The 26872-nt window shown below is 38.4% G+C and overlaps 1 protein-coding gene across 1 annotated transcript in view; it reads right to left on the bottom strand.

Moving 5' to 3' along the window:
• RXFP2 (relaxin family peptide receptor 2) overlaps positions 1–21208 on the bottom strand; it is a gene marked incomplete at its 5' end in the record, with an annotated part of 64987 nt that extends 43779 nt beyond the window's left edge. Inside the window, 2 exons of the mRNA XM_012465511.2 lie at positions 1016–1162; positions 21139–21208. Of these exons, the coding sequence (XP_012320934.2) occupies positions 1016–1162; positions 21139–21208 (217 nt within the window). The remainder of the gene's footprint in view (positions 1–1015; positions 1163–21138) is intronic.
• Between the last annotated feature and the right edge of the window lie 5664 nt (positions 21209–26872).

The raw sequence follows: 26872 nt of genomic DNA, 5'->3' as shown, positions 1-26872 counted from the left end.
ATTTCATAGTTTCTTTCTTTCTTTTTTTTATTTAGTTCTCAATCCAAGTGTCACCATCTTAAAAAGATTTTCTCTGGTTATGTCTTTGAAGTATCCCCTCCCTCCAAGTTTCTTTCCATCTCATTATCCTGTTTCATTTCCTTACTTATCATATTGAAATTATTTAATTTTTACATACAGGTTTATCATCTTAGTTCACATTGCCCATGTGAACTCCACAAGGTCAAGACACTTGTCTCCCTTGAGCTCACTGTGTCCCGGTGATTTGGAGAGCTCCTGGCACATAGTGGGCACTCAGTATAGGTCTGTTTTATCAATTAATTCTCTAGCTAGGCCATTCACACTTTATGAATATTCTTTTCTTTCCTTTTTTTTTGAGATGAAGTTTTGCTCTTGTTGCCCAGGCTGGAGTGCAGTGGCACAATCTCAGCTCACTGTAACCTTGCCTCCTAGGTTCAGGTGATTCTTCTGCCTCAGCCTCCCCAGTAGCTGGGATTACAGGTGTCCACCACACCCAGCTAATTTTTTTTTTTTTGTATTTTTAGGAGAGACAGGGTTTTACCATGTTGGCCAGGCTGATCTCAAACTTCTGACTTCAAGTGATCCGCCTGCCTTGGCCCTTCAAAGTGCTGGGACTACAGGTGTCAGCCACCGTGCTTGGCTACTTTGTGAATATTCTTGAAGCTGAACCAAATTACTAGCCATAAGGAGGTAGTCATAGGAAGCCCCTTAAAATTAAAATGTGAGTATTCAGGTAGATTTTCAAATATAATTTCAGTTTTTATAAAATATAACATTTTATAACACTGTATTTCTGACTTAAGCAACCTCTATATACAAAAATTCAAGTCGTTATCACAAATACACTGGGGAGTCATTATTTGTGTTTCAAAGGGAGTCCCTACAGAACATCAAATCAGCTTTCCTAGTTCATCACAATCATTATCCAACTGACCCATAGTTTTGGGGTGTTCATAAAGTGAGGCACACATGGGGAGCCAAGGGGAGCACTCACCACAGTTCTCCTCGTCCGCCCCGTTCCCACAGTCATCCTCGCCATCACAGTGAAAAGCTCGGGGTAAGCACTTGGTAAGATTCCCACAGGGAAAATATCCTTTTTGGCAGTGAGGGGTGATCATGCTACCTTCACTCAGTGCAAAATCTACATGAAAGAGAGGGCAAAAACAAAGTGTTACCATGGCCACGCTCTCTCTATGTTGTCTCATTTAATTTTCACAAGAAACATAACAGTTGAGTTCATCTAGTGTTATTCTTGGTGCACAATTTCTTTAAATAATATTCTTAATGACAACTTTTTTTTTTCAGATGGAGTCTCACTCTATTGCCAGGCTGGAGTGCAATGGCATGATCTCAACTCGCTGCAACCTCCACCTCCCAAATTCAAGTGGTTCTCCTGCCTCAGCCTCCTGAGTAGCTGGGACTATAGGTATGTACCACCATGCCTGGCTAATTTTTGTATTTTTAGTAGAGTCATGGTTTTACCATGTTGACCAGGCCAGTCTCAAACTCCTGACCTCATGATCTGCCCACTTTGGACTCCCAAAGTGCTGGGATTACAGGTGTGAGCCACCGCGCCCGGCCAATTATAACATTTTAAACAGCTATGATTACACCCAACACTAGCTATATCAGGAACATAATCTAGGTTCATTTTGAATTCACTTCCACAAGGTAATCATAAACAAAACCAGATATATTGTCCTAGTTTTGTATGAAATCAAGGAGTCATACACTCTTGGAAACAGAAAGGTATGACCACGAGCTAATCCAGTCAAATGTGTAGATTTATTTACTTATTAAACTTTTACAAGAAGAATTTGAGGTGGCATGATAAAAATATACCTGCAAAGGGAGAGTTTAAGCGTGAGCTAGAGAGAAATCCAGAAGCACATTAGAATGAGGGGAACCAGGATTGACCATTGAACACTCATGTCTGGTGTCTACTGGGTCTACTGTTTGCCAGACACTTCACACAGTAGTTATCATATTTAATCCTTCAGCCAGACTGTAGGATGGGTGATATTATCGTTCATATTTTGGAATTAGGGAAGTTGCATATCTTGCCTGCAGTGGTTCATCTGGGAAGTGACACAGAGTGGGGTTGAATCATCCCTCTGACCCCGTAGGCACACCCTTTGCCATTGTACTATGAGACGATCAATCAGTTCAGGAACCTGCATTTCAAGGAGCATAAATCAGGACTAGATAGAAATAATCTTCTGGTGCAGGGTACATAAGAGAAGACCAATGAGAGTTGAATAACTGCTGAGCTGAATAAGAAACTAAAGAAAGGAAATATAACTGACATTTTACAAAATTATTTTATCTATGAATAGGATGACCAAAACAATTCTAGCAATTTAGATGTAAGAGATATTCTTTCAGTTTTGAGAGAAAACTTTTCAGAAAATAAAGAGACATGTTCGTAAGTTGGGTAATAAAATTACAAAAGTCATGGATGTTTAAAAAAGGAGTTCTGGCCAGGTGCAGTGGCTCACGCCTGTAATCCCAGCACTTTGGGAGGCTGAGGTAGGAAAATCACTTGAGGCCAGGAGGTTGTGACCAGCCTGGCCAGCATGGTGAAACTCCGTCTTTACTAAAGTACAAAAATTAGTCAGGCATGGTGGCACACGCCTGCAGTCCTAGCTACTCAGGAGGCTGAGGCAGAAGAATCACTTGAACCTGGGGGGCAGAGGTTGCAGTGAGCCAGGATGGCACCATTGCACTCCAGCCTGGGTGACAGAGCTTGACTCTCTCAAAAAAAAAATTTTTCTTTGGAACTTCACAGAAATTGATTTAAGGAGAGTGTAGACACAGGAATGGCTGTAAGTCACTGTGACTCATTGAAGGGAACAAGAGATAAAGGGATGTGGGCATAGTGCTCCTAACCACGCCACTGAAGGCTGGCATCATGACCATGAATTTCCTTGTGTGGGTGTGGGAGGTGATTTTTTTTTTTTTTTTTGAGATGGAGTTTCGCTCTTGTTACCCAGGCTGGAGTGCAATGGCACAATCTTGGCTCACCGCAACCTCCACCTCCTAGGTTCAGGCAATTCTCCTGCCTCAGCCTCCTGAGTAGCTGGGATTACAGGCACACACCACCATGCCCAGCTAATTTTTTGTATTAGTAGAGATGGGGTTTCACCATGTTGACCAGGATGGTCTCGATCTCTTGACCTTGTGATCCACCCACCTCGGCCTCCCAAAGTGCTGGGATTACAGGCTTGAGCCACTGCGCCCGGTGGGAGGTGATATTTTTAACATAGCAAAGGAATAAGGAGCAAACTTTGAGGAACAGCATCTACTCTGTGCTGGGAATTTCCTAATTACTTGATTTCATGTTAATGGCAACTGTGTACAGTTAGCATGATCCCCAAATAAAAATGAGGAAATGACTGAGAACACGAAGGCACATCTACTTTGGTTCTTGGGAAAATGCCTTTGTGAGGCCTGAGCCCTTTAAGCAAATGCTGCCTTGCAGAGAGATGTCCTCCCCTGAGGCCCCACAGGAGACTCTCCTAAAGGAGGTAGAACCTACTGCTGTCATTACCATGTAATATCATTTGTTAAAGGGTAGGAGTGGAGTTTAGGCACTAAAGCTACGTCTAAATTACAAATGCACATGAAGCTTTTAGTGATGTCATTAGGGAGGATGAATAGATTATCTGAGCTTGAGTCATTTAGTTCTGATGACCTTGGAGATCCAGCAAGCACCAAAAAGCAGAGCCTCTGGCCCTCTCCGGGGCAGAGTGTGCTGGTGCACACTCTCAGACGTTGCTGCAGCCACAACATTGGGGTCTTTTCTGACTGAGGAGGAAGACTCAGAGCGTGGCTTTTGGATGCTTTTCTGCTCATTGGTGTTTTGTTCTTACAAAAGCAAAAATTATTTTCTCTGCTATTGCTTCAATAGTGGAAGAAAGATTTACTATTGGCAACTAGGCATAAGACCAGTCAAGTCTGTGACTATTTTAGGAAGGCTTCTCTGCTGCATGGCACTGGGTTTGGTTTGTTAAGCCTGTTCATGCAGGGAGAGGCATACTGAGTCATAGATTTTAAAATCCCTTAACTTCTTGCTTGTAAAAATTTCTAAAGGAGGCAGATTTATAAAAACGAGTAGTCCTCCTGTGTTTGGAACATGAAAGAGAGAGAGAGAGAGAGAGAGGGAGAGAGTCAGAGTCAATATATCTTTGTATGGTGGCTCAGAAATTTTTTAAGGCAGTAATTTACAGTTAGAAACATATTTTATTTATTTATTTTTTGAGTCGGAGTCTCGCTGTGTCGCCCAGGCTGGAGGGCAGTGGGGCCATCTCAGCTCACTGCAACCTCCGCCTCCTGGGTTCAAACAATTTTCCTGTCGCAGCCTCCAAAGTAGCTGGGATTACAGGCACACACCACCACACCCGATTTTTTTTTGTATTTTTTAAAAATAGAGATGGGGTTTCACCGTGTTGCCCAGGCTGGTTGTGAACTACTGAGCTCAGGCAATCTGCCCACCTCAGCCTCCCAAAGTGCTGGGATTACAGGCATGAGCCACTGCTCCCAGCCTAGAAAGGTATTTTATATCACAATCCAGCATACACCTGTGATTTATATCACAATCCACACCCACACTCCAGACACACACCTACACCCCCACACTCACTCTCATACCCACACACTAGCACATACCCATGCACACTCATGCCCACACCCACACCCACATCCACATAATGAAAACATTTCCTGAAATATCATTTTTTTAAAGTTATGTGGGATGACCTCTGATCATTGCTTTTCTATTCAGTTGAGAAGAGATCACAAGCCTCCAAGTTGATTTCATGATCCCCTAATAGGATGTGACCACTATTTAAACACATTCGTTAGTGATAATGCACTCCGGAGACACTCAGACCTGGATTAGTATTCTCTCTGCCACTCACTAGCTGTGTCACCTCGAGCAGTCTACTTAACCTCTTTAAATCTTTGTTTCCCCTCCCTGAGACCATGTGTTCTCGTTGTTCAACACCAGCCTATGAGTGAGAGCGTGTGGTGTTTGGTTTTCTGTTCTTGTGTCAGTTTGCTGGCAGTTGGGGGTGGGGGCTAGGGGAGGGACAGCGGGTGGTAGGAAGGGTGAGGAGGGATAACATGGGGAGAAATGCTGGATATAGTATGCACCTATGCAACAACCCTGCATGACCTGCACGTGCACCCCAGAACCTAAAGTAAAATTAAAAAAAAAAAATCTTTGTTTCCTCGAATTTAAAATAGAATTAATGATAGCATCTCCCTTGTGGGTGTGTTTTGGGGACTAGACAAGCTGATGCTTATGAAGTGCGGAGAGCACCTGGCCCATGGTAACCCTGGGTTAGTGTCAGCACACAGGCAATTTCCACACCAGGTAAGAAAATAGAATGTTAAGAAGGAAGCTCTGTAAAATGGAAGCTTCCTGTGCCATAGCATTTCATGATTTTTTGTGTGACTTCTTTGAAAGAAATAAAAGGGACTAAAATAAAAGCTTCCCCTACTTCTTTATGTTACTCCATCTGAAAGCAGTATCACATGCATGATTTTTATTGTATTTCAAATTTCTTTTGAAAGCTGAAGGAGGACTGTAAATGATAAATAACCAAGGAAAATGTCCTTACAACCTCCTAACAATATTTTCTTAATGTTTGGAAGAAGCAATCAAGCATTCAATTAAAGAATATTTTGAAATGGAAAGGTGAGGCAGTGTGAGTAGGATCTTTTGAAGGTGGCACGTGGTGTTTCCTTCCAGGGTTTATCATTGAAAATAACTGTGAGGGTTTTTTTTTTCTTTCTGCTTGAGACGGAGTCATGCTCTGTGTCCCAGGCTGGAGTACAGTGGCACAGTCTCGGCTCACTGCAACCTCCGCCTCCCATGTTCAAGCAGTTCTTCTCCTGTCTCATCCTCCGCAGTAGCTGGGACTACAGAAGCACACCACCACGCTCGGCAAATTTTTGTATTTTCAGTAGAGATGGGGTTTCACCATATTGGTCAGGCTGGTCTTGAGCTCCTGATCTCAAATGATCCACCCACTTTGGCCTCCCAAAGTGCTGGGATTGCAGGCATTAACCACCTCGCCCGGCTGACTGTGAGTTCTTTGAGGGCTGGACCTAACTAAATGCCCATTTCACATATGCAGACCATCTAGGAGGCAGGGGCAAACAAGCAATCAACTGTCATAAATAAAAGGCATCCAGATGGTTTCCTTTTCCCTAGGAAAAAAAATTGAGTTGCATCTAGCAAGTGTGGATAAAGAAGGGGTGGAAGAGACTGAACATGTATGAATAGAACCTGTCAACTGCATTTCTCATAATTCCCTGTTTTCTACCCCAGAGTGGCATCTTCCTGAAGACATTTCAAAGCATAAATTTTATGTAGAAGGAAAATAAATGAATACAGTCTATTCCCCACCCTTCTCTCTCTGTGGCCTATATCTCTATTGTCTAACTTAGTGCCTTACTTGGTACTCAATAATTTTTTAAATGAACATGTGAATTAATGAGTCATTTAGAAATTAAAAAAAAAAGGAAAGAAGGAGAGCGCTCTTCAAAATTTAAGCTTCCCAAAGCGGCAGATTTAGGCTGTTATTCTGATGAGAAAATACTGTTTAGTCTTTCATGCACTTCATTTATCATTCTGCTCTGTCATTATACAAATTAAATAATAATTAAGAACCCCTGCTGTACTTAGTACATAGTGAAAAAAGAACTGCTAGCTGTCTGTAGAAAGTGTATTCTGTCGTGTATTCTTCCTGCCATCTGTGAAAGTAGAAAGAGACGGTTTTGATTGAAGCTTGGGGAGTATGAAAATGGAGGATGCCTGCATCCCCCCAATGCTGATGGCTTCTTCAGTGGTTTCCACGGGACCCCTGCCAAACACACAGCTGAGGCGAGGCTCGAACATATGAAAGAGAATTGCTCAGTAATCACTCTTCTTCTGTCTTCTGGTCAATATTCTGGATGTGTCTGTGCCAAGAGATTTTAAAATGAAGTTTGGATGACTTTTTAAAGCCACCTGGACTGCTTCCCAAGGCTATTTTTTGCTGCCCATTGACACGTTCTCTGGGTTATTGGGAAACAGCAGGTGAGAATCATATTTCAGGTCCTCAGTTTCAGAATTGATGGAGATATGCAAGTCCCCTTTGCTTTCTCTATTTCTCTGCCAATGCTAGTCCTACATACAGCTGAAGAAAGCCTGTATCCTCTCAGCCAGATGTTCTGGCTCTAACACCAGGGACGATGGCTCCAGAAGGAGCACAGAGGGTATAGGCCAAGGAGGAGTGCATCAGCGCATCACCCTTAATGGTGTTCAACCCAAGTCAGACCGCACGGCCACTGAGGGAGGCAATGGTATGCAGAGGGGCCATGGAAGTTACTAATGAAGCCTGTGCTATCTGCTCTAAAGAGCCTACCAACTGCAGCACCAGAGGAAACATTCATTTAGCATCCAGAAAGTGTTAACTTAGTGCCTACTATGTGCTGTGTTTTGTTGTCAGTCAGCAAGGCAGACAGTGTCCATTCCTACCTGGAACTCAGGGGCTGGTACCTCTGAGGCGGGCAGCAGCACCATCCCTGGCAGCTCCACTGAGAAGCCAAGGAGAAGTAGCTCCATCAGCTGAGTGCACCTGCCCAGAGTCCCCCCACTTCTGCAAAGAGTGAATTTTACTAAAAGTCCACCTTCGTGGGGTGGATGATTTGTTGTTTGTTTGAAGAAAGCTAGGGAAGTCTGTCTTCAAAGGCTTTTATGTTAAAGTAGGGGAAGAGAAATTGGCCTTTTGGAGGTTGTCATTGTTTTTTAAACTTGGCAATCCTACCCTTTTATGCAACTGTTTGGTCCTCCCTGCCTGGATGGTGTTTCTTGGCCACATTAATCATTATATTCAGAATTTTGATCCAGTTTCATTCACACATATTTACCCCACTTCCTTTCCATTTCAGAGATTCCTGTCCTAACAGAATTTCTCCAAGCCTCTATTTTCTGTCATTTTGTTCTTGGACAAAGCCACCACTTCATACTGGTGAAATACCCTCAGGACACTACTCACAGATATTCTTTTTTGCGGGGAGCAGAAAATATTACTCCTCTCCCTTTTCAGATGACTCCCTGATGTTTGAAAGACAGATTTGGGGAAATGATGCCTAATGTCTTGGAGCAGAGTGTAGGCTCAATACATTTTGATTTATATTGAAAAAAAAAAAAAAAAGAATTTCAAACTGCCAACATCATCCTTAACAGGGATGGATGTCAGCCCCACATCCTCCTTGCCTGGGTGCCTTTATGTGGGTCACGAACAGAATACTGTGGCCCTTGTGGGTTATAAGGGATTTAAGAGAAGAAGGAAGATTTCTCTTCCAAAGTATTATTTCTGCTGACTGGTAAACTGCCAAAACTCCAACTTTAGAGATGCATTCTTTTAGGTTAAAATCTTATCTTTTAGTATGTAAAATTCATCTTGTTCTGCATGAGTTGAGAGACTACCTTCTTCCTAAAGCCTGGCTGAGAACAGTGAATGGAGAGAATGGGTAGTGTGGTGGGTGAAGGGGAGAAGACCATGGAAAGGGGGATTGTGAAGGAGACAGGTGAGAGGAAGCCCGATGGGAACTTGGTTTAGGAAATGTGGAGAGAAGGTGGTACCTTGGTCCCTTCGCCTCTCTCTGTCTTTTAATTCCTCTCAGAGGCATTAAATGCTATGTCACATGGAACTTTCACTGGCCATTCTTCTTCTTAGTGGGAATTGTCCCAGATTCTATTCCCATCCACTTATGAATGTACCTGCATCCCAAGCTGCAGTGTGTGTTTGGGCAGGACCCACCTCATGCAAGTGTGAGTACTGTCAACGTAGGCTGCTCTTGCTGAGTGTATGGAAACTGCACAGGACTAGACCAAGGCCCTGGATGCTTCTTTTGTGATGCACAAAGAATGAAAGTCTCTTTTCCTTCCCTTAGTAAAGCCTTCCATCTATGTTCTGTATTCCACTCGACCTCACTTTCTCAGGCTCTGCATTCATTGTTTCCTTTCTTTCCTATATTATATACATATTTTTTGACATGGATTTTCACTCTTGTTGCCCAGGCTGGAGTGCAATGGCATGATCTCGGCTCACTGCAACCTCCACCTCCTGGGTTCAAGTGATTCTCCTGCCTCAGCCTCCCAAGTAGCTGGAATTACATGTGTGTGCCACCATGCCTGGCTCATTTTTTATTGTATTTTTAGTAGAGATGGTGTTTCACCATGTCAGTTAGGCTGGTCTTGAACTCCTGACCTCAAGTGATCCACCCACCTCGGCCTCCCAGAGTGCTGGGATTATAGACATGAGCCACTGCTCTGGGCTATTTTCAATATCTTTGTCTCTCCATTGTACAGCTCCCATCTTCAAAACAGATAAACCAGTCAACCAACCCAAATCCTGTTATATTTGCCTGCCTGTAAAACTGAGATATACTCTCCTCCCCTTCATGATTAAATTTCTCAGAAGAACCATACAAGTAAGTCAGTGTCTCTACTTCCTTATCACACTTTTGTTCTTAAATCCGCAGCTTCCATCTTGACCTTGCTGCTCCACTGACATTCTTATCACCAGAATCTCTATCGTTCTTTTTGACACTAAATCCAATGGCTCTTTTATAGTCCTTGTCTTGCTTGGTGTCCTGTATTCGACACATCCAACCTTGGGCACCAGGTTAAGCTTCTTTCCCTCCATATTTTCTAAAGATTCCTTTTCTTCCTCTTTATCTCCTTAATTCATTGGCTCTGTTTACTTTGTCAATACACTGAGGTTTCTAGACTTTTGCATTTCTTAGACCAAATAGATTCAATTAAAGAATTTAGAGAAACTTGCCAAAAGTGACTGATGTTTTAGTTTGTAAAATAAGGATGATTTTAAAACCCTGAGTTACCATATATTTTAATGTTGATTTATTAAAAAAGTAGTATTTTATTGTTAAAAAATAGAACGTATTTACAGAAGAAAAGACAATCTTTTCAAAGGAATACATTTGGCTTTGTGAAAAATTTATTCCTTTGAAAAGACTGTCTTTCATCTAATTCATGCTGATGGGATGGTGAAACTTTCATTCCTGGCAGCACTAGTCAGGACCAGTGTTTGGAACTACGTGTGAGAAAACGGAATCTGGAAATGCAACCAGAATTCTTTAGGGAGGTTAGCCCTCTGTTCTGTAACTCGCAAATATTTTCTTGCAGTTTGTCACTTGTCTTTAACTCTGCTTATGAGAGGCTCCAGAGATGGAACTACCAGATCCTGACTTTAAAATAACTATGAAAAACTGGGCGCAGTGCCTCACGCCTGTAATCCCAGCACTTTGGGAGGCTGAGGTGGACGGATCACGAGGTTGAGACATCAAGACCATCCTGGCCACCAGGATGAAACCCTGTCTCTACTAAAAATACAAAAATTAGCTGGGCATGGTGGTGCACACCTATAGTCCCAGCTACTCGGGAGGCTGAGGCAGGAGAATTACTTAAACCCAGGAGGCAGAAATTGCAGTGAGCCGAGATAGTGCCAGGGCACTCCAGCCTGGCAACAGAGCGAGACTGTCTCAAGAAACAAAACAAAACAAACAAACAAACTATACAAACTAAAAATAGAAGGTAACTTACTTGATTTAATTAAGTGTAGTTATCTATAAAACCCCACAGCATGTGAGTGAGTTTTTGAAGGCTTTCCCTTTAAGACTGGGAACAGAACAACGATGTCCACTATTACTATATCTATTTGTTATTGTATTGGAGGGCTTAGCCAATGGAGTTAAGCAAGAAAAGTAAATTAATGGTATATATATTGGAAGAGAAGACGTAACACAGTGATTTAATATATAATTTGGTGTGACTATTAAAAGACATGAAACAGTGATTTAATAAATATGGTATGAATATTAAAATCCAAAATAATAAATTATTAGTATTGGTGAGTTTTGCAAGGTATCTGTAAACTCAATTGTATTTTTTTTTTTTTTTTTTTTTTTGAGACGGAGTTTCGCTGTTGTTACCCAGGCTGGAGTGCAATGGTGCGATCTCGGCTCATTGCAACCTCCGCCTCCTGGGTTCTGGCCATTCTCCTGCCTCAACCTCCTGAGTAGCTGGGATTACAGGCACACACCACCATGCCCAGCTAATTTTTTGTATTTTTAGTAGAGACGGGGTTTCACCATGTTGACCAGGATGGTCTCGATCTCTTGACCTCGTGATCCACCCGCCTCGGCCTCCCAAAGTGCTGGGATTACAGGCGTGAGCCACTGCGCCCGGCCAGTCAATTGTATTTTTAAATATTAGCAACAATTAGACAATGAAATGTTTTTAAAAACACACCTTTTACTATAGCATGAACAGGGTCATATATTTAGTAATAAATGTAACAAAAATGGGCAAGACATTTATGTAAAGTATATACTATTAGTGAAAGACATTAAAACCTAGATAAGTGGAAGACAATATTTTAAAGATGTTCATTCTTTCCCCAAATCAATCTATAGATTCAAAGCAATCTGAACAAAAATCCCGAGAGTATGTGTGTAGGAATAGATAAGTTGATTCTCAAAGGCAGCATGTGAAAATGCAAAAGAACAGGAAGAGCCAAGCCAACATTGAAGAAGGAGAACAAGGAGAGAGGACTCATTATCAGTATGGCAAGACTTATTATAGTGGTACAACAGTTCAGGCAGTGTCATGTCAGTACAAAGATTGAAAAATAGACCAATGGAACAGAATAGAAAGTTTGGAAAAAGCCAGACACACATGTAATCACTTGTACCACAGAGCAGTGGGGCGAGGGGATGGTCAATTCCAGGTAGAATAGATTGAAATATGAAATGTGAAACAATATAGTTTCTAGAAGATAACATAAAAGAAAATTTTTTATGATTGTGAGGTAGATGTATTAAGGAGAATACAAAGAAGAAAACTCAAATAAAAACACAAATCATAAAGGAAAAGATAACTAAATTAGATGATATAAAAAGTAAGAATGTATTTTTAAAAAGTCATCATTAAGAGAGAGTAAAGACAAGCTGAAGAGTAGAAGGTATTTGCAAAGTGTCTGTAATTAGCAAACATAGATGTCCTACTAATCAATAAAGAAAAAATGAACAGTAAATAGAAAAATGGGCAAGAGACTTGAATAGGTACTGAACAAAAGAGGATATTTGAATGACAAAAAACATCTGAAAGGGTATTAAATCTAATTCATAATCAGGGAAATGCAAATTAAAACCACAATAAATATCACTAAGCTTACTAGCATGGGTATAATTTTTTTTTAAAGCCCAACAATACACTATTTGGTGAGGATGTAAAATCATGCAAATTCTCATACACTGGTGGGAGTGTTAATTGGAACAGCTGCTTTGGAAAACAGTTTGTCATTATCTACTAAGTTTGAAGTTGTGCAAACCCTATGAGTCAGTAGATTTACTTCTAGGTAAATGCCCATAGAAATTCATGCACATGTGCACCAATAGATTCATGTAAGAATATTCACAGAGGCATTATTCATAATAGCCCCAAGCTAGAAACAATCCAAGGATCTTTGAAAAATAAAATGGATGAAAACTTGCGGAATATTCCTCAATGACATACTATATAGTCTTGAAAATGAACAAATCCAAAGTGATTTCAGATCAAGCAGGGCCAGTGGGCAGTTCTCCTTCAATTTTTACAATTATCTTGTATTCAGTTAGGAAAACATTCCTGGCAGCCTGGACTTTTAAGATAATTAAGATACTAAGATTGGAGCATGTGGTGTTCTCTGTATCTAAAATGAAAATGAAATTACATTTTAGATACATTTCCTATTTCTTTGATATTCATCTCAGAAATCATTTTTGTAAAAACTTAGTACTGAGACTTTCCCAAACCACTCCTCAGTACAATCTTTCCTTTTCTTCTGCCCAAACCATCTTGCACATACCTCTATGTAATATTTATAGCATGTCATTATTATTATATTAGGCTGGTGCAAAAATAAATTACGGTTTTTGCCATTAAAAGTAAGGGAATTTATTTTATTAATTTTGATTCTCTCAATGGCTAGAAAAGTTTTCAGTTCTTAGTATATAGCAGCTGCCTCAAAAATTGTTGTCTAAACTTAACATTTTCAGGAATAGCAATGCTGTTTCTGTAAGTGAGCTACATAGACCTAAAGCTACATATGTGGGAGTGGAGAGCACATGAGCACTTCAGTGATAACCCACGTCAGAAGCTCAGGCCAAACTTGGGTGTACATCTGCTGACTATGACATCAATGTAGGTTGAGTGCATATAATAGCTTTATGTTCATTTTCTCTTTTTCATTTATCTTACACCAATGGTTCAGTTTTTTAAGTGAAAAACTCGCTTGGCACCATCTTCTGTTTTTTTTTTTAGCCATCTTCTATGGAGAGGAGCAGTGGCAAAGGGCCTCTCCTGATTTTTCAGCTGGAATCTATGTAGGCTGGGGTAAGGCAGCCCATGTAATTTTGAGAATCGGGTCATAGCACAGGTAATTTTCTCATGCTTTATTCTTTTCAAGACTTACAATTCACAGGTAAAGTGAACAAAAATAACAGCATTTGCACAAGCCTGTGCTTTTAGGGAGGGCAACTTATTTTTCAAGTAGTTAATTTTAACTTTAGTTATTACAATAAGAGTGGTGTTTTAAAGTGGGAAACAGGAAACAGCCAAAAAGGAAATGGCTTCAAATAAGGGAACAGAGATTTCCCGTAACACTCAGTGTAGATTATTATCCTTTTCCTACGAATAAGAAAGTTTACATAGAGACTATCATCTCACCCTTGGACTGAATTTGAGGCTTTTATGGGCATATTTTATAATGGCTCTCAAGGCAGAATGAAAGAGAATCCATATCTGCTTCATTTCTTATATACCATGGGTTTAATGGAAGGAAATTAGGAGTAGAAATATCTACAGCAATAGATATACTATTTTTTAGACTATGGGGTTGAAACAGAATGTCCCAGGCAAGGTGTGAATAAGAGGAAAAGAGAGAGGCCTATCTAATTAACGTCTACTGGCTGAGCTATAATCGAATAAAAAATTGGATAATGAAAGCCAAGTGACGAATAAGAAGTAGAATCTGGCTCCAAATCAGAAGAGATTCTTCCTTAGCCATTTGTGTTATGGGTTTATTAATTTCTCTTGAAGGTGGGAGTGGTAATTAACATCAAGACTGCTCTATAGGTAAACTAGCATATTAATTACAGTTTTTGAATTATGCTATTTGTTAAGAAACTTTATATTGATAATTAGACAATGTAGATTCGGCTATTCCCTTACCAAATACTTAATTTGTCTTTATTGTCCCCACATTTAAAACACCATTTCAAGTAGCATAAATGCGTTAAATAATCCAGGTGAATCCAATGAGCAATCCTGGTAGACACAAAGAATATAACAAAAATTAGCATCTCAAAGAAAAAAAAGCCCATGTATATTTTGAGCAGTTTTTCCAGGGATATGATCCATGGAATAGGTTTATCAGAACCACCTGGCTGCTTCCTAAATGTGCAGAACCCATGGCCCACCATAGACCTATTGAATCCTCAGGGGCTGAAGTTCTGGAATCTTTGACATCATGACAAGCAGTTCTTGGAAACTAGATAATTATGTAAGTATTGTGGATGAAGCAGAGAGATCATTTGGTATGCCGAAGGCCAAACACTAGTCAAGGTCAAGGCTATGACTTGAACATGGGTTTGCTGACCCCAAATCCAGCATCCTTGTTACTCTGCTGCCTCCCTCTCCTAATCTCTTAATATTTGTGTAGCACTTTACTTCACGATTCCAAATCTCTGTTGTGTATGCTCACCCACGTCCAATCTTTGAAAACAATCTGAAGGACAAAAGCTACCTTCTTTGCTAAACTTCTGGATCAAGGTCATCCATTGTGAGAAAACTCTGAATATGTTTTCACACCGTACTCTTCCATAGACACAGAAAAAAGTGATATTATATTTTTTTCATTAAAACATTTAGGTTATAGGAAAGAAAGCTCTCCATAGAACATGAATTCAGAAAAAGCCACTGTTGCGAGGGGATGTAAAGCCACTTGTTCTGCGGGGAGCTGGGACTGGAGAAGCAATCAGAGCTGGGTCCAATGCCAGTTTGAGAAAGGGGCTTAGTGCAGCCCAACCGGCAGAGGCTGGGATCTCCTGAAGCCAAGGACTGGGACTGAACCCCTGATAATGCATGGGGCATGGTATAACTGTCTGACCACCAAGAGTGTGATTTAAATAATGCTTCTTGCCCATGGCCAGCAGGGAAAGGAGTAGTAATACCTCTGCAAATGGACATGAGATTTGGAACTGGATCAGCCACAGGCACAAACTCTGAGATGTGACAGTTCAGATCTGAACATTCCCTGGGTTATATGGAAGTACTTTTTGGGACTACTTTGGGGAGATGTGTGCAGGAGAAACATTCTTCCAACTTTACGAAAATGTCCAGGACTCCAAAAAATGGAGAATTCATACCTGGGAAATTAGGAGATGATAGAACTTTTTTTTTTTTTTTTTTGAGGCAGAGTCTTGCTCTGTTGTCCAGGGTGGAGTACAGTGGCGTGATCTCAGCTCACTGCAACCTCCGCCTCCTGGGTTCAAGTGATTCTCCTGCCTCAGCCTCCCGAATAGCTGGGATTATAGGCACCTGCCACCACATTGGGCTAATTTTTGTGTTTTTAGTAGAGACGGGGTTTCATCGTGTTGGCCAGGCTGGTCTCGAACTCCTGACCTCAGGTGATTCACTTGCTTTGGCCTCCCAAAGTGCTGGGATTACAGGCTTTTTTTTGAGATGGAGTCTCACTCTGTTGCCCAGGCTGGAGTGCATCCAGGAGGGGGAGTGCAGTGGCACAATCTTGGCTCACTGCAGTCTCCACCTTATGGGTTCAAGCAATTCTCCTACCTCAGCCTCCTGAGTAGCTGGGACTACAGGCATGCACCACCATGCTTGGCTAATTTTTTGTATTTTTAGTAGAGTCAGGTTTTCACCATTTTGGCTAGGCTGGTCTCGAATTCCTGACCTCAGGTGATCTGCCCACTTCAACCTCCCAAAGTGCTGGGATTACAGGTGTGAGCCACTGTGCCCAGCTGATAGAGCTTTAAAGACTAGTTTAAATGCTGCATGATTAAATTTCTCAAAGAAGCAATGGAAGGAAGATATCATAAAATAAGAATGAAAGTTTATAAAACCCCAAACAGACAGCTTTAAACACAGTTGGAGTGATTGGAATAAATAATATAGTAACTGAAAAAAAAAAAAACCTAGTGATTGCATAGAAAATAAACTAGAATCAGAGAAAAGAATTAGTTAAAATTATCTTTCCTTCATCAGATACATTCTATTAACACTGAATTTCCTTGGGCAAATAAAAAACCCATTATACCACTCAAGAATAATATGGCATAGAACAGTTGGTGATCTGAAGAGGAGGATGGCTAATAGAGATCTGTACCATCATAGCAGAAACCATTTGGAGAGATATGTTGCAGAATTTATAATATTTTTTTTAATTTTAGAAAGTTAATACACATGCTATAAGCTATGTAACATTTCCTACAGGCCTGGGGCAAAATTCCATAACCAAACACATGAACATTTTTCTATAGCACAATGTATGAAATTTTACAATAGGTGCATAAAGAGTTTTAAATAGCTCCTGGCCAATTCTGACCAGATTTTGTAGGCAAAGGTGATCAGCTCAGTTTTCTGAGCTTTCTGCATTTCAGAATTGTAGACAAATTATGGCACCTAGATAAAGAGAGCATGCCAGTATTGAAGTAATACAGAAATGCAATACTCCTTTGGTGCTGTTTGGGCATGTATTCTAGCAAGCAACAGACATGGTGACCACTGGCCGGGTCAGGAGACTGTGGGGATAGAGACAAATAATAGAAAGAAGGCAAGGGCCAAAAAAGGGAGACAAAGAAGATCCAGGAAGCCCCTGGGGAGGGAGCTCAGCAAAGACAGGAGGCAATCAGAGACAGGAATACTTGAGGAAGGGGGCAAATTGAGGGATAGATGTCTTCCAAAGTGGAAATGAAAAGGCAGATGTGACCAGTCAGGATGGAGCAGGTGTGAGTTACGAAGAATGGGATGTGGCCAGGAAAAAGGCTTAGCTGGAGCTGATGGGAACTCAGAGAGCAAGAGAGTTGAAGAACAGATTCAAGGAGAGCAGAGGGGAGATTTCAGAGATGAGAACACCAGGAAGACAAGGATGGGGTTAGGAGAGTGAGACAGAAATGGAGGGAAGACAGGCTGGGAGAGCAGCTGAGACAGATGGCTGCAAAGGTGAGGAGGAGAGGAGGATAAAGAACGGTGGGAAGAGAAAGCACAGAGAGAGAGACAGCAGGAAGGGGATGGGCAGGAAGAGGGGAGACGCTTGAACAGGAGCAAAGGGGCCAGAGTCAGAACAGTGGGAAGGGGGAGGATAGGAAATGAGAACTTTATCAATCACACTGAACATATTGTAAAGGCTGGAGTGCAGTGGCACAGTCTTGACTCACTGCAACCTCTGCCTCCCAAGTTCAAGCGAACTTCCTGCTTCACCCTCCCAAGTAGCTAGGACCATAGGTGTGCACCACCCTACCTGCCTAATTTTTTTGTATTTTTAGTAGAGATGGGATTTCACCATGGTTCCCAAGCTGATCTCGAACTTTTGACCTCAAGTGATTCACTCGCCTCCCAAAGTGCTGGGTTTACAGGTGTGCACCACTGCATGGCCTCAATCTCAAGTCTTTTCGTATCTTAAAACACTCAAAAATCTGTTTATCACATGACTGTTGAATCAGCTGTTTTAGTTTGGCTTCGGGGCACTTTTCTGATGACAGCATTGACTTTCAGTGTGAACTTAATTTTTAAAAATACGTACAAAACACCTGGAAGTACAGGTGAGCAAAGCCTATGAGAGGCTTGTTTTTTTGTTTTTAGATAATTAGACCTCTAATTCCACTACTACTTCACATGTGAAACAAGCACACTCATTTTATCCGATGAATGTAAAGTCATGTATTTACCAAATAACTAAACCAAGCTGTTCTGGGCTCTTAAATAGATAAGTATTCCTAAAAATTCAGTGCAGTTTTTGTAGCATAACTATTTATACAGAATCATTCTTTGTTAATTGAATTTTATTTGGGTTACAATATTCCAGAATAAAAATGGGCCATTTTTTTTTTTAACATCAACCTATTAGAAAGCAGCATCCCAATTTTGCCTTTAAAATTGACATGGCAGGCAATTTTGTCACTTCAAGTGAGAGGCCTTAAAACTCTTTGATTACATCTGGTCATATTTATTCACAGTAAGATGAACACACGAGTAAGCATCTGTTGTGAGATGTGTTTAGCTGGTGTCTTCAGAGATAACACATTTCTAAAGGTTTTAACTCCCATGTTCCCGATCTTTTTCCTCCTCCCTCACAGTGGGCTCCATTCAGCCAGCAAGCAGGTCAGTCTTCGGGATGACTGGCTTGAAATGTAATTGATTTTCACAGCTATCCACAGCATGAATGTAAAGGTGTGAAATTAAAATTCAGATGAAAAAGCTTTTCTCGAGTCAGAGTGGCATCCCTAATAAAGGCCCATCCCAGGCGTGCCTTGAGCTTGGCCATTAGGGGGCAGTCAAACACTGCTTCCTTCAAAATACTGCTCAGGCCGAGTTTCGGATAACTGCATATTTTGGAGGTTAAGTAAATTACTTGAGTAAGTAGCAATTGGTAGTTACCAAGTAGCAGCTTCAATACTTCATGCTTCTAATTTCCTGCATAAGCCCCTGTTTTTTATTTGTAATATTGTCCCTAATTTGTCCATTAAGAAATGTTTTTTTAAAAAGTGGTTTGAAGCTGGTTAACAAAGAGACACAGTGAATAAATTAATGACAAAATACACGTAATAATCATAAGATATGTTATGTGTAGTTATCTATTACTGCCTGTAGCTTAAGGCAGTCAGTATCACTCATTATTTAGGGACTCCAGAGTGATAATGGTCAGAGGAGAAAAGACAATCATATAATTTCTAATTTTCTATTTTGTTTATATCTGGCCTAAGAGTCTATCACAAATATTACATAAATTAAAAAGACAACCTTTACTCTTAGTCAATTCTAAATGAGCTTTCTTTGGTTACTGTGAAAAGCCTTACCATTTTAATTGTCCACAATTTTATTGTAAAAAGAAAAAAGTTTTACTAATTATATAGCAAATCCTATTATTTTTATAAGTAGGAGTAAGATGTCAAAGCATTGGTTAATGTGTCTTGCTTTAAAAATAATCATTTTAAACATAAAGGTTTAAATTAGCAGTCAAAAGTAATATAAAATTAGAAAATAAAAATTTCCAGAGAATTATAATTAATCCATAAATATTTATTAAGTTGGCACTAGGAGTTTGAAATATGGGCATTTACTTAGAAATAAAATCAAACAAAAATTATCTAATTGAATTTTTGTTTTAGTTTAAAGGATGCCTTTACATTATGGTAAATCACAAATGTTATTTTAGTAATAGATGTTTTTCATCTCATAAAAGGTTTAAGCAAAATCAATTAAATGCATATCATGAGTAAAGGCAAAAGTATAGTAAAATTGGTTAACTATGGTTACAGTCCTATATATTAAATAACTTTTTAAGGGCACAGATGATCTCTATGACATGTCTTAAATCCAAGAAACTACTTTGTAGCTGTATATTCTTAAAATCATATAAAATTGAATATTCAAATGTGGATAGAACATGAATTTCTAAAGTAGAACCTTAAATCAAAGAAATAGACTGCTTGCTACAACTGTATTGCATGCATGATGAGTTCATATATTATTTCCCCATAGTTAATACTTAGCTTTTCATGTAAGAGATATTAAAATATAAACTAAAAAAGTCATGCTAGGTGTATGGAGATATATATTTTTAAATACCTGAAGTAAAGTTTTAGTATTATTTTAAATTCAAAATAAAATTGAGATATTTTAAGTCTTTTAAAAATCTTTTGTTTATTAGAAGTTTTAAAATAATACCTCATAAGTATTGCCTTTTATTTCAAGATTTAAAATATTCACTTGGAATCCACTTAATAAAATTGAATATTTAAAAATCCTAAAACAAATTTCTCAGAAAATAAAAATAATTTCAAATTTTAACCTTTATTCTCAGAGGCTTATCAAAATTCTTTAAGAAAAAATACAAATTAAAATAGAAGCATTTTCGAATAATAATAAGCCCCAGCAAACCTTGGGTATAATTAATAGGTTGTTTATGAAGGTATAGGCTGACAACAAGTCTTTTTCTTTAAAACCAAGTGAAGATTTAGGTTTTATTTTTTGGTCAGCTTTACAATGAAAATGTTACTGACTTAAAAATTAAGAGTTTGACTGAAATAAAAATGTCCACAAATTAAAAACAAAAGAAAATTATCTAACTAAATGCACTTTTACGGATTTTTAATAACTTTTTTAACAGGTTTACTTTTAGAGACGGATATTGTTTTTTAGATCTGCCTGTAGCTTTGGAGTTCCTAGTTTAATTACGTTAACACAAGATAGTTACTAAAAATTACATGAATTTTATGAACATATTTTGGACATAAAATTGGTAGTTGCTAACAATTAAATGAATTTTATGGACAGGTCGAAATTCCACAAAACACAATTTTAGTTTATTAAGTTGTCATACTTTTTAAAACCAATCCTAAAAATGTTTTCTACATTTTAACTGATAAACTTTTATTGATATTACTGACAATTACATGAATTTTATGGACAGGTTGAAATTCACTAAACACAATTTAATTTATTAATTTGTCATACTTTTAAAAACCAAACCTAAACATGTTTTCTACATTCTAATTGTTAGTGTCAACATTGTTTTTTGAAATATTTTATTTACAGCTTTAGTAACATACAAAGCCATGTTTCCATGAAAAATTGCTTGCATCTAAAAATTACTAGGCTGTATGGGACTACAAGCAATTAAAGATAATGACAAATATAAGGCAAATTTGATGTCTGTTTTTTAAACACCCCAATAAATGTATTACAACTGCCATAGCACTAAATAGAAATGTAATTTTTGGGAATTGCACTTATTTACAGCGAGAAAGTAGCAGCCTTACCTTTGACATTGATCAGAACGATGAAATGAAGTAGAAGGAACATTGCAATCAATCTGAGGCTGAAGAGATGTTTAAAACCAGAAAAATAATAATAAGTTTACAGCAATTGAGTTATTAGACGTATCCTCCTCATACCTCAGAAGGAGTTCTGATAGAGTAACTTGGGTGCCTCCCATGGTCTGAGCATGCTCACAGCTAGAACTTCACTGGCATGAGGGGAGACAGATTCTTGTCACTATGCAGGCTGTCTTTTTTGTTCTTTCTTTTTTGTTTCATTTTAGTTTAAATCTACAGTTGTGTTCTTGATCACTCATTCATTATGATGTGTAAAAGGAGGTATAATAAGACTGTGGTATTATTAGATAAAAAACATTTTTTAATCACTTAAAAAATTTTTTCCTCCAAAGCATGTACAACAATTTGCTCTTGTTTAAATCCAAACATATATCGAAGTTCTTAAATATGAAGGAGATAGGCTTACACTGAATAGGCTATGAAACTCCTTACAAGTATATTTTCATGCAATAAACAAATGTCAAAAAGCTACTTATTGACAGATGCACAAAGAAGCCCCCACTTTTATCCAAGTGTACTTAAATGTTTTCAAATGACAAACAAAAAGATAATAATTTAAATATATGGCCTTGTGTTAAATAATTACTGTAAAACATTCAAACAGTGTTTTCACTTCATATACTTTCCCCCCTCCATAATCATATTCCTTTTTCTTAAAGTGGATAATTTTATTGCTTCCAGCTCTGTATTGCACATCTATTAGAAAACATTAATTTTAATTTAGTTCTTACATCCTGAAAGCAGCTTTCTCAACAGCATAGTTAGTACAAGTTAAAGTACAGAAAGGGACTTTTGGTTATAGGATTCTGTTGATCCTAGTATAATCATTAAGACTTCTCCAAAAAGATGTTGCAGAATTTCCATGTCTGAGTTTATATTTTACCAACAGGGAAATATCTATCTAGAATATAGTTTGTAGTTCTGATTTGGAGAGATTTTGTGACTGAATGATGCAGATTCTCTTACATGTTGTTGTTAACTATGTTCTAACAACACTGAAAAACTATCTCGTGCTGACTATTGTCATCACAAATCATAAAAGATGGGGTTTCCCTTGTTCTTTCTTTCATTCTAGCCTTTGATAGAACAAGGATTCAGACAGAATTTAAAATAAAAAATACTTTATTTATCACATAATGTACTTAGTTCTTTTCTCTTTTTATGAAGTTAAATTCCATAAGACACCTCCCAGATACATTTAGAGGTGGTCTCATCTGATCTTTCAAATCAAAAGAAAAAGCAGCAGAGAGAATGAAGATGAAAAGAAATACTTCAAGAACTTTTCTTACATTCAAGCATCTTTTTTTCCCCTCACTAACCTTGAGGTCTTTTTAGGTAAAAATTGCCTTACTTCACTTAAAGGAGTGATTAGTTTTTCTTGTGTTTTATGTTTTGCTGCCAAGATGATGGATGCTAGTTTCTGGTACTGAAATTTTGAGCATGAGTTTTTAAGTGCAATTAAATACCATGAATTGTCCATCATAAGTCTATCTGAAGTTTAAATATATTTTCTATAAAAATGTAATTTTTGGGGAAATAAGAAACGTCAAGATGTCAAAGAACTTAATTTAGATTTTTTTATTATATCGAGCCCTAGCAATAGATTTATGTTGCCAAAAAGTTGAATTGTTATTCCTTTCTGTTAGGTTTTTCAATGTTAATCTTTGAAATATTAACATGAACATTCAGAAATCAATAATTATAAATAATGGGAACATCTTTGGCTCACTGGTTTTTAAAGGTAGAACATGCAAGCTTTGAAATACCATTTCGTTTAATATGTTTTAACTTTGACTTATCTGGTGTGAATATCCAGCCTTTTGCCCTGAAACTGAAATGGTTGAGACTTACACAGGGATATAATATATGTGTTTAAATAACAGTGAATGAATTTACTCTATTCTTAGAGCCACAATTGGTAAGGAGGCTCCAGAGAGTGCTTCATGCAGAGCTGAGATGAAGACTTGTGCAAACTGAATTCTTACTGGATATTAACTTTGAATCTGCACAAGTGTATTTCATTGATCCTTGCCTGAATCAGCTCATCCCTTCATTCCAGTCTCCTGTTGGTAGCACCCACACTTTCAGCAATAATGCTGTAAAAGCTCATTTGAATATATTATTTACTGTGTAGCAAAATTCAATATAATTCTCCCTAATTTAAGGGAATTTATTTACTGTAAATACTAACTACCTAGTTCTATGTGGTGGGGGGAGGGAGCAGGCATTTCTTAGCTTCTGCTGTAATTTTTATGTACATCTTGGAAACCATTGTTAAATATACAGTTCTTAAATCAGAACATAATTTGTTTAAAAATGGTTAGAAACTCTAATTTTAACACATTTTCATAATTGTGTGATTGTTTTTCATATAGGCTATAATTCATTATATTTCCAGATTAATATTTTCAATTAAGATATTTACTAAACACTAACTCTACTTAATGAGAGTACAGCCTTGTAAATACTTCTCTCCCTTCTAGGGCCTTTTCACTTTATATAGCCTCTTATTCACAAAACCTGATCCGTTAGCAGTTAGTATCACTTTCTGTTTTGTGGGAAAAAGACAGTGATATTGAAGGAGCAAATTATATGAATAGATAAGATCTGTCCTCAAAAAGATAAATTATAGAATAATAAACGTCAGAATCCCAAGCTCATGATAGCAGGCCAATGATGGCAACATTCACTTGAATAGTCTCCTTACCATAAATCAAGTTATAGTAAAACCTTAGTAATTCAGCCATACTAGCTAAGTGTTTGTGATTATAACTATATATTAGCCTTTATACATGAGTTTATAGCATTGTCATCATTCAGTAAGATTTATTTGCACCCTGTGGGCAGAGCAAACTTAACAATCACATGATCTCATCAGCATAGTCAACACAGTGTGTCCAACAGTTGAGCAAACCAATCCTGGCATAGGGTCCATTTTGATCAAGAAAGTCTAAATTAAGCTTTTTTTTGAGTCAGAGTCTTGTCTAGCGGTACAATCATTGCTCACTGCAGCCTCAACCTCCCAGGCCCAAACAATCCTTCTACCTCAGCCTCCTGAGTAGCTGAGATCACAAGTGTATGTGACCACACCCACTAATTTTTTATTTTTATTTTTTGTATATATGGGGTCTCCCTATGTTGCCCAGTCTGGTCTTGAACTCCTGGGCTCAAGCAGTCCTCCCACTTCAGCCTCCCAAAGTGTTGGGATTACAAGCATAAGCCATCAGGCCTGGCCTTAAGTGTTCTTTGATATTCTAAGTTTAAAATAATTTAAGTCATGCTCCATTTGTCTGGGAATTTCAACTCTTGGCAAGCTCAACTATAAGGAGCAAAGCCACAAACCCAGAGTAAAAAATATCCCTGAGACATCCACTACTGGCAGTATGGTAGATTAGATACACTGAAAAGACTTCATGCTTGAAAATGCTGTAATAGCTCCTGCATAAAACAATTTTGTTGCATTTCTGGAGTCTTCAGAATAAGGGGAATCAAGTCTAAAGGGAAAATACAGGACAAAAATAAAAACTAAATGCTGAAATGGCAATGGAGCACAGTAAACAAATGTAAAAGGCAAGATTGACTTGCAAAAAAAATGCAGATATCAGCACTACAACTTTTAGGCTTTGAGTCAGCGGCCAAATCGGAGAGCTAAGCCAGAGCCTCCTTGAAGGATCAGGCTGAAGACTATGAAAGGTGGTGTCCTGTAGCACCATTGCAAAAGAAATGCAAACTCCATAAGAAAAATAACCGTAATTTAAACCCCTCAAGTTTACTGAAGTTAAAATCAACTAAATATTAGCTCATTATCAAAGATCAACCAGGGACACATGGGCAAAAGTTGACAGAAACAAAGCAATACATTTTGAACCCCATGTACTTCAAATACTGAAACGATCGATTATGGAATATAAAATATTTAAAGACTGCAATCACAAGAATAAGTAAGAAATAAGAAACCATCAAAAAGTAACAAAGAGAATTTTCAGAAATGAAAAAATATGTTTCTAAAAATTTAAAACTCAATGGGTAGGGTAAAGAGCTGTCAATTTACATAATTGAGAAAATAAGTTGTAAGTGGAAATAAGGGAATAAAGAAATTCCCCAGAAGGCAGCATAGATAAACAGGGAATGAAAAAAAAAAATGAAAGAAGAGATTGGAAGGAAAGCAGGAAAATTTTTTTACAGCTAATTATAGTCCCTATAGGAGAAAATAGAATGAAGAGGAGATAATATCTGAGGAGATAATTATTGAGAATTTTCTAGAACTGATAAAATACAAGAATTATAGATACAGCAAGAACAACTTTTACTAGGCAAGACAAATAAAATAAATCCATATTTAGACATTCAGTTTTGAAACTGTGTAATATAAAAGAAACCAAGAGAAAAGACAGGTGACCAACAAAGGGAAAATTAGAATGTTAGCAGACTTGCCAATGACAGCAATGGAAGCCAGAAGAAGTATAGTAATGTTCACAGTTCTGAGAAAAATAACTGACAACTAAAGACTGTGAACCCCACAAAACGTTTAATGGGAGCATAAAATAAAGTCATGCACAAGATATATGAATACTAAAAAGTTAAGTAAGAATCAAAATGAAAAATGCAGACCAAAAGTTTGATGGCATTTCAGGGAAGGGAGCAATCTGAGTTGTGAAGGTCATTAGGTAAAACCTCAACTTTGTCCATCTTGATTAACACACTGAGAGATTAGGAAATTGGGTCAACTATTCTCCTGGTGTTACCAAGGCACACACGCAAGTCTGAAGGGTAGAAGGAAGTAACCGTGTGAAACTGAGAGTATCCTCGGATGCCTGTAATCCCAGCTACGCAGGAGGCTGAGGAAGGAGAATCACTTGAACCCAGGAGGCAGAGGTTGCAGTGAGCCAAGATTGAGCCATTGCATTCCTGCCTGGGCAATAAGAGTGAAATTCCTTATCAAAAAAAAAAAAAAAAAGTGGGAGAGACAGAGAAACTGAGAGCATCCTGCCCATACATGTGGGGTGGGGCCAGACCAAAAACCGGGTAGATATTCAAAAAATATATTAGAGATATTATAGTATATTCTATTACTGTTCCCAATTATTCCCCTCTCTGTGATAAGAGCATGCCCCCCCAACCCCACATTTTGCCATGTGCCTTGGCAGGGCCTCTCAGTAGGTAGTGTATATTTCTCTTCTCCATTGACTTTTGCCTTGGCCATGAGACTTGTTTTCACCAAATGAATGGACTAGATGTGACATATGCCACCTTCTAGCAGAGGTTTTATGTGCGCTTTTGTGGTATGGCATGGTCATTTGTACCCCCGCTTTCCTTAGCCAGAATGAGAGTCACATGAGGCATGTTTGAACCTGAATTCAGCCAGGCCCAGAAGAGCCACAGAACAGCCACAGACCCATCAGCAAGGCATACATGTTTATTGTGTAAGTCACTGGGACTTTGACTTTATCGTTGCTGTTGTGTTTGCCACAGTAAAACTTAACTCAAACAGACAGATAGATCTGGAAATCATCAGTGTAATCCTTAGTTTTACAAGACTCAAACTGATGTGATTGGCCTAGAGGCATGTGCTGTGTATATTGAATAAATTAATACATAAATTTAATTTTTCTTTGCAGAGCTTTTCTTCTTTGGGAATGTGTTCTACATTACATACTAT

The sequence above is a fragment of the Aotus nancymaae genome, unplaced genomic scaffold (genome assembly GCF_030222135.1).
Source record: "Aotus nancymaae isolate 86718 unplaced genomic scaffold, 86718_ANA_hifiasm-v0.15.2.pri h1tg000043l, whole genome shotgun sequence".
Lineage (NCBI taxonomy): Eukaryota > Metazoa > Chordata > Mammalia > Primates > Aotidae > Aotus > Aotus nancymaae.
Note: the sequence above shows the minus strand (reverse complement) of the source record. Positions and strands in the feature narration are given on the sequence as shown.